General features: G+C 44.1%; 1 protein-coding gene across 1 annotated transcript; it reads left to right on the top strand.

Moving 5' to 3' along the window:
• Positions 1-1,442: 1,442 nt before the first annotated feature.
• On the top strand, positions 1,443-11,380 carry LOC144695330 (natural cytotoxicity triggering receptor 3-like). The gene is made up of 4 exons (XM_078566229.1): positions 1,443-1,539; positions 4,658-5,002; positions 8,277-8,389; positions 10,978-11,380. Exons 1-4 carry the CDS (start codon positions 1,482-1,484, stop codon positions 11,005-11,007), a joined length of 546 nt encoding a protein of 181 aa, XP_078422355.1. The 5' UTR covers positions 1,443-1,481; the 3' UTR covers positions 11,008-11,380.
• Positions 11,381-12,558: the final 1,178 nt, after the last annotated feature.

Below are 12,558 nucleotides of genomic sequence, written 5' to 3'. Positions count from 1 at the left end.
GAGCTAGAATTCTCAATTCCTGGAAGCACTCTCGTAAATCTCCTGTGTACTCTCTCTAGCGTGACCGCATACTTCCTTTAATGTCATGCCCAGGACCGCACACATTACTTTATGTACACGTGCAAGTGCTATGTTGTAAATGTGATGAGAGTTTCTGCTTCTACCACACTTTCGGGCAATGAGTTCCAGACGCCTGCCCGTCGTTCGTTAGCATCCTTAGTTCCTGCCACTTAACCGATTTTGGATCCCACTCGCCTTGAATCTCAGAATCACACATTGCAGAAGGGGTCCTTCGGCCCATCGAGTCTGCACCGACACGTGAGAAACACATGACCTACCTACATAATCCCATTTACCAGGCACTTGGCCCACAGCTTTGAATGTTATGATTTGCCAAGTGCTCATCCAGGTACTTTTTAAAGGATGTGAGGCAACCCGCCTCCACCACCCTCCTAGGCAGCGCATTCCAGACCGTCACCACCCTCTGGGTAAAAAGTCCTACATGGGCTCTTACATTTCTGACCAATCAACCATGTGGGGCCGTATCAAAAGCCTTGACAAAAATCCATGTAAATTATAACAACTTTGCACAACCTCTTTGTTATCCCCTCCACACCCCGCCCACCACCCCCCCCCCCCACCCCCCCCACAAAAAAAAAATATTCAGTCAATCTCGTCAGACACCACGTTCCCTTAACAAATCCATTCTGACTGTCCTCCATTTATACCTGCCTTATGGCGATTTGTACTCTCCCTCAGAGCTTTCCTCCAGCCTACCACCTAAATTAGGCTGGCTGGCTTGTAATTACTCGATCCATTTCACCCGGGTCTGGCTATGTATCCACTTTCAAAGATGTTAAATACCTTAAGTCTACGCACCCCTGCTGCTATGTTATGCCACCCCATATTTCACACTCCTCTCCTTTCTTCCTTTTCTTAAGCAGCAGTAGGATGTTAGCAATCCTCAGTCCTCCTAAACCACAACTGTTGCCAGAGAGGATGGGAAAATTATGCCCAGAGCTTCCACCATTTCCTCCCTTCCTTTCTTTAGCAGCCGGGGATATATTTCACCCGGGTCTGGCTATGTATCCACTTTCAAAGATGTTAAATACCTCAAGTCTACGCGCCCCTGCTGCTATGTTATGCCACCCCATATTTCACACTCCTCTCCCTTAACCAAAAAGTCTATAATTGCTGAAGACAGACGGAGAGTTGTCATTGAAAGCCACGCCCACATCTTCCGCCTTCACACAATCGTGACCCTTTTAGTCTGTAAGTTGCTTTCTCGGCCTCTGGTTACCATCTAGTCTTTATAACTCAATCGTATATTGAGTGGATTCTCACCTCTAGTGCAAAGTAACGCCTTCATTGACAACACGGAACATGATTCTGGACTTATGCGTCCTATAAGTCCCTTCACGAGCATAAGTGGCTTCAGTGTGTCCTGTCATCTTTGTGACGTCTGTTAAGGGAACAGAAAGATGCCTGCGCTCAATAAAATCATCACCGTCAATTTAATGCTGCTGGTTCTGTTATATAGTAAGTTCATTGTCTTCACTATTACTGCTCCTTAATTCTATTCATCTCCTTAGCTTGTTCTCTCTTGCAGAGTTATTGTTACTGTGCCCCTGTTGTTAAAAAGCAGTTGGTTCAGAGATCCACGCGATATAGAAACTTCAGCTAGAAAGATATTGATTCAATAACGCTTCAAAATAGACGTGCCGTTTATTACGAGTGAGAAAGTAATGTATTTTTTGTGGCTTAATCATTATTTATGTAGCATTTTTCATGTGGAGATGTTAATGATCATGCCCTTGTCTTTACTATAGTGCAATGACAGTACAGTGGAAATAGCAGCTACGCATTTTGCATTGCAGAGGAGCTTTACGGTTCAATGAATTCCAGACTTGTGTTTGTCTCCCAGATCAAGTTGCATGATGTATGACAGCGGCCTTTCATACACTTGTATGATTTACAAGTTTCGTTGTTTAATCGATTGATCGTTTAGATTGATTTACCTTTTGAATGCTTGCTTGATTGGTCGAGTAATTGATTGTTTGATTGGCCAATTGGCTGATTGTTTGAATGACTGACAATTTACCGTTATTGATTAACCTTGACTTAATTGATTAATAACTTAATGTCAATGTGCTGATTAACTCATTGTTTGCTATCTGCCATGGGTGCTAATTAATAAGTTACATTTTCAACAAAGTGCCTTTACAGCATTTAATCCACCCTGTGAGACGTATTAGCGTTTTAAATGTGATTTGTAGGATCAGTTTCAATCCCTCCTGTCCCTAGACATTCCTGGGACAGGAGGCACGATAAACGCACCTGCGCTACTGAAACCTAAATACCGCTAACAAAACGGCCATTGTTATTGAGTTGGACATTTTGCATTAATGAAAGTTCATGAAAAGGATTGTAGAAAAATATTGTTATATTATTTGACACATTTATTGATACCTATACTAACGGTTTTTATTCGTTCATGGAATGTGAGGGCTGCTGGCATTTTTGACACATCCCTAGTTGTCCTTGAGAAGGCAGTGGGGAGCCGCCTTGTTGAGCCGCTGCAGTCCATGTGGTGCAGGGAAGGTATTTCAGGATTTTGACCCAGCGACAGTGAAAGATCGGCGGAATAGTTCCAAGTCAGGATGGTATGTGATTTGGAGGAGAACTTACAACTGGTGGTGATGCCCTTGCTCCTGCTGTCTTTGTTCTATGTGACAGAGATGGCTGGTTTGAAAAATATTTTGTGAAGACCCTTATTCTAGAATAGCATTTGTACTACTCACAAAACACAATTTTACTTGCTTGGCCATATTTTTTACAACTTTCCAAATTCATTATATCCTGAATAAATTTGAAAGAAAAACAGGATGAAAGTTACTTTTTGTGATATTGTAATGTAATTGTGAACTTCTCCTTTATAAACAGATTCGTCTTTTTGTTCCTTATTGCTCACAGTGGAAATCCTCTAACTGCACCCATACCTAAGCAGTATCCTGAAGGGCATTATTACATTCAAAATTAGCCTAGCAATATATAAAATATGAACCCAAAATCCCTTGGATGAACTAGTCATCGTGAAAAAGAGTTTTCTTTTTGCTATCTATAAAGACTTGGATGTTGGAATGCGGAGTTAAGTTTCAAAATTTGCTGACGGTTCCAAACTTGAAGTAGTGGCAAACAGTGAAGATGGTAAAAATTGCTGCAACAGGTCATAGGGAGACTAGTAGAATGGGCAGGCAATTGACAGTTGGAATTTAATACAGAGAAGTGTGAGGCGATGCATTTTGGCAGAGGGGATAGGGAGGGGCAACATAGTTCTCAAGGGTGTACAGAAACAGAGGGACCTGGGTTTCATGTGTATAGACTCTTGAAGGTGGCGGGACGTATTGACAGAGTGGTTAGTACAGCAGACGGGGTCTTGGGCTTCATAGAGAGAACCATTGAGTAAAAAAGCAGGGAAGTTATGCTGAATCTTTGCAAAGCTCTGTTTAAGCCACAACTCAATTATTGCATTCAGCTCTGGTCACCACACTTTAGGAAGGGTGTGAAGAGATTTTCCAGAATGATTCCAGGGACGATAGAGATTTTAGCTACAAGGTTAGGTCAGAGAAGCTGGGGCTGCGCTCCTCGGAGCAAAGGAGTTTGAGGGCAGATTTGATAGAAATGCTCAATATTATGTCAGGTATGGATGAGGTAGAGAAGGAAAAGTTGGTCCCGTTTGTTGATAGTACAGGGGCTAGGGGGTACAGATTTAAGGTCTGGGGCAAGTGATGCAGGGGGAGCTGTGAGGAGGAACTTTTTTCTAATACAGCGAGTGGAGCTCGATGTCCGCGAGGGCGGTGGAAGTGGGAGCAATCAATGATTTCAAAAGGAAATTGGATGGGTACGTGAAGGAATTAAAGCTGCAGGGATAGAGCCAGGGAATGGGACAGTCTGAATTGCTTAGAGAGCCGGCATCGACTCGATGGGCTGAACGATCTCTATCAGTGTCGTAAATAGCTTCCTGACTCTAAGAGTTAAAGCACCCACCTGATTGACAGACCGTAAAAGCGACAACATTTCTTCTGTGCAAGACAATTTTAGATTGAAAATGTTAATAGACAGCCATGCGCAATGTGATCTGAAACGAGTGAGAATTTTAACCTAACCTCACTGCCAGTAATTAAATTAATATAATATGGGATGTGGGCGTCGCCAGCAAGTCCAGCATTTGTTACCCATCCCTGATTGCCCTTGAACTGCGCGTCTTGCAGTCAAGAGTCAACCACATTGCTGATGGCCTGGTCTGGAGTCACACGTAGGCCAGACCAGGTAAGGGTGGCAGATTTCCTTCCCTAAAGGACATTAGTATAGCAGCTGGGTTTTTACTGACAGCCTATATTCATTTCCTGGCCACTATTGCAGGTTTACCCACTGAATTCAATTATTCTGAACTGAATTCAGCTGTCTTCTGGGTTTGAACCCGCCCAATTTAGGCCGAGTCTCTGGATTATCAGTCCAGAGACATTAACACTCCGCCACGGCCTCTCCCAAATAAGACCTTTCAACCAGCATAGCGCAGTTTTCGCACGACCGGTTTAGTTTTAAATTGTCCTTTAAAGTTTCTGACATTTCGATTCTGTCTTTTTTTCCCTCTCAGCCGGTCAATCCCGAGTTACCGTCTTGCAGCACCCTCAGTCGGTAGACGCGACCGAAGGAGACTCGGTGACAATGTACTGTACCTATGGGGATCGGATGGTCCAGGTTCCTGTCGGCCAAGTCTCCTGGTCACGCGGCGCTTCGAGGGAAAACGCGACAGACCTGGAGGGGGACCCGCAGCTTGTGGGCCGACTGGAGAAGTCGAAACCCCGTGACTTTATCGAGAGGAAAATTTTCATCAAAATCTCCGACGTCAGGAGGCACGATTCCGCCACGTATTACTGCACAGTCAAGGCAATGGGTGGGGCAAGCAACATCGGGAACGGTACCAAACTCAGAGTAAAACGTAAGCAGCAAACGAACTGAGACGATTGCGAAACAAGTGCCTGTTCTGAATTGGTTAGATTTCTGAAGGGGAGCGCGCAATAGGGAAGACGCTGAGACGCGTAGAGGAGCCGAGGGACCTTGGAGGTACAGGTCCTCAGATCCCTGAAGGCGGCTGGACGGGTAGGTAAGGTGGTCAGGAAAGCAGAGGGATACTTGCCTTTATTAGCCGAGGCGTAGAATATAACTGCTGGGAGGGCATGCTGGAACTGAATAAAGGACTATTTAGGTCACAGCTGAAGTGTTGCAAGCAATTCCGGCCCCCACAATGTAGGACAGATGTGAATGCACTGGAGACGGCACAGAGGATGCGGACGTTGCCTGGACTGGAAAATTTTTAGCTATGAGGAAAGTATGGATAGGCTACAACTGTTCTCTTTAGGCCAGAGGAGCTTGAGGGGAGAGCTATCGAAATGTGTAATTTATGTGGGGTCTCATAGGTAGAGTGATTGGGAAGGCCCTATCTCCCTTAGGTGAGGGGTCCATAACAAGGGGCATTAATTTAGTTTAAGAGGTAGGAAGGTTAGATGGGGTTCGTGGGGAATCTTCTTCACCCAGAGGATGATGGGGACCTGCAACTTATCGCCTGGATGGTTGGTAAAGGCTCAAACACAGTGCGTGATAATGGCTGGGACCTCGCTGCCCGAGAGGCTGTTGGAAGCAGAGGCGATGAATGGTTTCAAATTAAAATTGGAAGGAAATAAACTTGCAAGGCCACGGCGATGGGGGCTTGGGACAATGGGGCTGCCTGGATTGCTCTATGGGGAGCCGGCATGGACTCGATGGCCCAAATGGCCTCCTTCTGTCCGTAAATAAACATTTAAGAAGTACACTGTGCACTAGTGGTGCCTTATAAGGCCAACGATCCACAGCCAAAAAGTGGGATTATCCCAGATGGCCACTTGTCGACTGGCACACGCACAGTGGGCTGACTGGCCTCCTTCTGTGCTGTAAATTTTCCTGAATCTATGATTTTTTTAATAGCTTAATTCAACTGAAGAAGCCAGGTTTGGATTAATTCATTCATAACTGTCATTTTTCAGTTTTAGATTTAAATTTAGATTTGATCTGCCTCCTGGTGGTAAGCAGAAAAGATGGGAGAATCGGAAGTAACACAGAGTTCCATGCGAAGCATAACAAACATTTTAAATGCCTTTGGCAGGGTGAGATGAATACTAGAGCTTGGGGTGGTTAGTTCAGCTGCCCTTCCACCTCTTGAGACATTGAGCTGATTTCAATTGGTCACTTGACACCATTTACTTTCCTCCTCATGACGTTGCCCAAAAAGAGTGCAGTCTGTTGATTGGGTGGGGTGGTGGGAAGGGAGGTCTGAAGTTTGAAATGCAATGGAGCTTGTTTCCCAATCAAGTTAAGTCTTGCTTAGCACAATAGTGGTGGTGGGATGTTCACTCAGGGAGCCCAACTTGTTGCAGTCCGGAGCTATGGGTAGTGACGATAGAGGCTTCAAATTCTTTCCATCACATGGCTGACCAGGAATCTCTCTCGCTCTGACCGCCTGCCACTGGTGTGTGTTGGAAGGATTTACAGAGCGATACTAAATCTGTTTGACTGTGTTATGAAAGCACCTTCCTTGGCCAGCAAGTCCTAGGGTGGGACTGGAAACCTGGCTCCCCATTGCGGCACAAGACCCCCTAATGCAGCAGTAATTCCATCTGTTCCTGAGCCGTGGGCTTAAAAAAAAAATCACTCTTTCATGGTTGTGGGCATTACTGGCCCAGCCTTTGCTGCCCATCTCGAATTGCCCTTGAACTAAGCGGCCATTTATTTCAGGGTCAACTACTTTACTGTGGGCCTGGTGTCAGCCAGTTTCGGGTGGCAGATTTCTTTCCCTAAAGGGCATTAGTGCACCAGATATGTTTTAACAATAATCATTGAAGAGGAGAGGTTACACTCTCCGATCCCACAATGACCACAGAGACTCAGGTTTCCTTTTAACTGGTTTTATTCAAGCATATGAAAGGGAGCTGCAATCATTCCTAAGAATGAAGAACCAGCTCCCTGATTGATTACATTTCCCTACTTTTGTACCTTTTCTTATCATAACACATTTAAGTACATTTGAATACATCCAATCTGTAACCAACACACCGGTTTCATGCTAACTATATCCTATTGAGTACATAAACATGTGATTTTGCTAACCAATTATTCTAAAGCATGTATACATAATTATATTATCCAATCAGAGTTAAAAGACGTACACAAAGACCTTGGTTCTTACAAATCAAGACTGTATGTATTTCATCAAAGCCCCCTCTTTGTCCATTGTTCATCTTCCCATATCTAAGCTGAAACCATCTGCCCCTTCCCTATGTGAGAGGGGAAAACACTTAATCTAATTTATGTCATACTTTTGTCTCCAGTCTGACTCTCAAGGCTGTGCAATGTCCATCTGGTAATCTTCAACTCTTAATACGTTTAGCAGCAATGTCTGCCTGGAGATTTTAGGGGTTTTTCAGTAAATTCTTACTGTATTCTCTTTTAGCATGTTTAATTTCCCCCTAACAATCATGGTCACCATTACTGAGATTAGCTTTGGATTCCATTCATCAAATTTAATGTCCACGAGCTGCAATGGTGGGTTTGAACCCGCGTTCCCAGAACATTAGCTTGGGCCTCTGGCTTACGAGTCCAGTGACATCACGACTATTCCAGAGTCGCCCCAATAATTGGATAGCGAATGGCTGGAGTCACAAGAATCCGGAAAATCTGGAACATTTAGGGAGTTGAGCATTATGGCCGGCAAGGCCGCCCCTTATTTACATTAATATCGAGGGGCTCAGTTAGGAGCGTACGCTGTCCGATGTTGCTGTGGTCGCTGAGCTCGGGCTACCTATTAATCCGAGGCAGAGGGACGGCAAACCTTTCCGTTTTCTTCTCCTATCGAGTTGCGAATACTGGTGCTAGACACCATGAGTGGCAAAGCATCGCATTCCATTCCAGATATCCCCAATCTTAATGAGCAGGAAACAAAGAGCAACATATATGGTTTACTGCCAATAATGGTGTCTCCGTCGCTTTAAAGAAAGCGGGTCTGCAGGCAGTTGATGAAATGCTGCGGAATTTCGCCTAGCTGCCACGTCGTCATAGCAAGTTTTCAACTGTGAGAGCGGGCGTAAACGGAAATGTGCTCAGGGTTTCCATGCAGAATCGTGCTGATGTTCCGTTCGTGTTCATCTATAGCGACCCCTACTTCAGTACGCTTTTTCTTTTAGGGCTGATTTGTGGAAATGAATTTCTTTCGCCTCCAGCCACTGGGCTCCTTGTTGGAAAATGCGTTCTCATCGCCTTGCTGATTCTCTTTGGCGTTGTGGTATGCCTAGTTAAGGTATGGACTCGCTTCTTCGTTCGTGCTATCTAAAGAAGTTGTATATGAATTATTTTGTTCTGTGGATATCAATTTCTACAATTGGATAAAGAAGTGTTCAGTGTCGAGGGTGGGACACGAGGAGGTCGGTTAGCCCCCTCGAGCCTGCTGATTTTGCTGATTCCAGTGCTAACCTGCGAACTAACTCCACACCACCTTTGCTCCACATCCCTTAATACTCTAGCTAACACAAATCTACCAATCTTAGATTCAAAATTAATAATTGATACGCCATCAGCTGCCGTTTGCGGAACCTTCTACTACCCTTTGCCTGAAGAACTATGTTGTAATTTTACTCCTAAAGGCCTTGACTCTCTTTTACAGACTATGCCCGCTAGCCTTGGCTCCCCAACAAGGGGAAATAGTTCCTCTCCACCTACCTCGGTCCCCTTAATATCTGGAACACTTCGATCAAACCCCCCCAACCTTCTCAATTCCAGGGAATATACCGCTGTTTTGTGTAATTTAACTGTTGGCGGTTAGGTATACTGCACTTCCTTCCTAAGGTGTGGTGCCCAGAACTGATCACAGTTCTCCAGTTGTGGTCTAACCTGGGTTTTGCACAGGAGAGACATGATTTCTAATCCCCTCGTATTCTAGTCCTCTAAAGCATCACATTAGCCTTTTAAATTGTGCCCTGTACCTATTCACGAAATTATACGATCTGTGTATCTGTTACTTCAAGTCTCTTGGAACATCCAATGTTTCTAACTTTTCACAATCTAGAAAGTACTTTGTTCTATCATCTTTAGTTCAAAGTGAATGACCTCACACATACCTGCATTGATATGCAGTTCTGCCCATTCATTTAATCTACCCTAATATCGCTTTTCAATGTTATGCCTCCAGCGCCACTGATTACAAAGCTGCTTACAAAGGTTTATTCCATCGGCAAATTTGGATACGTGGCTTTCCATCACACAGTCTAATCTGTTAATGAATACAGCCAATGGATGAGATCCCAACACAGATCACTCCCTATCCCATTAATATGAAACTGCAAGTGAACTACAGTCTGACTTGCGCCAATAGTCACGCAGAAGCTAGTGGAAACGCCAAGTGTTATACGCTGGTCTGTATTTGTTGCTCTGCTCAGCCAAGGGGAGCTCTGCGCCTCAGTGTTCCCCGTTGTCCTGACTCTGCCCTGTTCTGCAGAAATCCTTTCTTCTCATTGCCCCACAATTGGCAGCTGCTCCCTTTTTTTCTATTAGTTCGGAAGAGACAATAAACATTCAGGTTATACATGGCCCTTTGGAAGGAATGTGCTCGATAGCTCGAAAGGTCTTTTCCTCTTCTAAGCACTCAAATGTTCACATTTGATATCTTATTCAGCCTTCCGTGTGCTTTCTACCTTTCTCTCCATCCTTCACCCCTTCTGAAAACATCAAAAAATCTAACAAGATTATCCCCTGGCCATCAATTACAAAATGGACATACAGCAATAAATGTATTCGCACTTAAAACACAACAGTGGGGGGAAAAAAAGCAGAATGTGACTACTTCCACCTTACTGGTTTACCAAATGCAAATTCCAATGGAATATCTGCACTCAAGCCTGGAAAGTAATATTGTTAACTTTAGACAATCAACAATGAACCCGTTTTAAAAGCCATTCATTTCAACTCTAATGGAGGCTTTAATACATTTGAAATAAATAAGTCCATGGTTGACTCCTATGTCCAACCTGTAAACGATTTCATCATTTTCTGTGGGTCCTCTCATGATTGCAGAATCCGATGCGTGTTCAGCATGGATGTCCATAGATCACCATGGATTTTTGTTATCCCCAGGACCACCAGTCCATGTTGTTGTTGGTGCCTGCTGGGGGTGGGGGTGGGGGGGGGGGGGGTGCTGGGGTGTGGGGGTGGGGGGAGCTCCTGCGGCTGTGTCACCCTTGGCCTTCCGCAGGGCACGTCAGATGTTGCGAATTTGATCTAAATGGTTTTGAAACATGCTGAGCCAAATGTCACTGCTTGCCTCCACATGGGCTGGTCCGCTGCGATGTTTTCCCCAGAGAGGTGGCCTGCAATGCAGAGGTTTGCATGGTTCTTCGTTGTTTTAGTGAGGGCTTATATCGCTTGCACTGGCCACCTTGGTGTTATTTGCCCAGGAACATTTCCCGTAGAAGATCTGCTTGGGGATTCTTAATCATCTACTGGGGGACTTGGCCTGTCCATTTAAGTTGAATTATCTGGAGGGTGGCCTCCATGCTGTTGAACCCAGCATGATGGAGGGCCAGGGTATTTGTGATTTTGTCCTGCCATTGAATCCTTGTGATGGACCTCAGCTGTCTTTTTTTTTCGCTGGAAGAATTCCAGAGCTTTGCTGTGACGCCTAGAGCAGACCCAGGATGCTGCACCATACAGCAGGCCGGTAAGAACAATGAGAGAGTCTGAACTGACACCTACATTACAAGAACGAGTGACGAATGTCTTGACAAAGCCTTAAGCGTTCTTTTGTTAATGTCAATATAAGCAGAGACTACGTTGTGACAGATTGACACCTATTTTTAACTTTCCAGCATTAACTATCATTTTATACATCTGCAGCCAAAGAATCCTGATTGTGACAAAGGTTAGATCATGAAATCTGCGACTTCCAAAGTTTGCATGAGACGATTGACCATCCATGAAGAACAATGAAATGAAAGTTTATTTGGAATAAACGAACAATTCTCCCCACCCGACCCGTGGCAAATATTGCTGCCTCCACATCATAAATTCTTACTTTGCCCAAAGATGAATGTTTTTATTTGCTTATGAGATTTCTTTTTTTAAAAGAGCATTTACCATTTTCTCATTCATGCTTTGAGGGGCGTTTGGAGAAGCTGAAATTAATGACTCAGTTAACATCCTGTTATTAGCTGCACAGTCCAGAGATAATGTTATGCTGTGTTTTATTTGATGTTCCTGCATTTGTACTGTCGTTAAAGTCGGGCAATGTATTCGGAGGGGGTGGGGTGGGGGGGAAGCTGTTAATATATTTTACAGAATTACATGAGAAATAAAAGCGGGAGTAGGCCATTTGATCCCAAAACCTGCTTCGCCATTCAATTAGATCATAGCTGACCTGACACCGTGCTCTGATTCGGCACTTTACAGCCTTCCAGACTCAACACTGAGTTCAATAACTTCAGGCCATGAACCCCCACATCCATCCTCACCCCATTTTGATCTCCTTTTTCAAATATTTATTTTAAAATTTTAATATATATTTCCCCACCTATTTTTATCATTTAAAAAAAATTCATTTCCATTTTTATTCATTGTCTTTTCCCCACCTTTTAGCCTATTTAGATCTTTTTTCCTACCCCACCCCACCCCCTCTAGGGCCATCTATCACTGGCTCATCCTGCTTTCTACTCTTAATGTCACCATTGGCACCTCCTTTAGCCAGTATCACCACCATCAACACCCCTTCGACCTTTTGTTTAAGACACCTTTTGCAATCTCTCCTTTGCCTCCACCTATCACTGACCTTCTATCCAGCTTCACCTGTCCCACCCCCCTTAAACAGTATATATTTCACAATATTTTTACTTCTCTTTAGTTCCGAAGAAGAGTCATATGGACTCGAAACGTTAATTCCGTCTCTCTCTCCACAGATGCTGTCAGACCTGCTGAGTTTTTCCAGCACTTGTTGTTTTGGTTTCAGATTTCCAGCATCCGTAGTATTTTGCCTTTACGTAGCTGACCTGGCCGTGGCCTTAACTCCACTTTATAGCCCGTCCCGCCAATATCCCTTGATTCGTTTGTAGAACTGCCCCATTCTCTTCAAAATATGAATCAAAATGCAATCTGCAATTTAAGTGGCTGTTTTATTTTGTTGGTCCAAACCTTGGACCTTTACTAAATTTCTATGGTTCAAAACAACATCAAGAAATGACACATAAAGCTTTCCAAATAACTCGTGCTTAAAATAAATTCTGATGCATAAAAAAAACTGTACCCATGGGTAACTACATCTAACACGAACAGTTGACGATGGTGAATTGCCTGCTTGAGAAATGAATGGATGAATATAATGACATGCTCATTTGGGAATAGTATTGGGTGTTAGTCATGTAAGGTAGCAGACCAGGTTGCACTGTAGGGAAGTCGGATTGAACACGTAATCCAGGAATTTTCTCG

This window comes from Cetorhinus maximus, chromosome 21 (genome assembly GCF_964194155.1).
Source record: "Cetorhinus maximus chromosome 21, sCetMax3.hap1.1, whole genome shotgun sequence".
NCBI classification, from domain to species: domain Eukaryota; kingdom Metazoa; phylum Chordata; class Chondrichthyes; order Lamniformes; family Cetorhinidae; genus Cetorhinus; species Cetorhinus maximus.
The sequence above is the reverse complement of the archived record's forward strand: the minus strand, read 5'-3'. Positions and strand labels throughout refer to the sequence as shown.

What these genes read in the sequence shown, in the direction of transcription:
- LOC144695330 (XM_078566229.1), top strand. Translation starts at nt 1,482, where the DNA reads ATGCCTGCGCTCAATAAAATCATCACCGTCAATTTAATGCTGCTGGTT. An exon ending in GCTGCTGGTTCTGTTATATA is followed by an intron (nt 1,540 to 4,657) that starts GTAAGTTCATTG and finishes TTTCCCTCTCAG; the next exon opens with CCGGTCAATCCCGAGTTACC. An exon ending in TTGTGGTATGCCTAGTTAAG is followed by an intron (nt 8,390 to 10,977) that starts GTATGGACTCGC and finishes ATACATCTGCAG; the next exon opens with CCAAAGAATCCTGATTGTGA.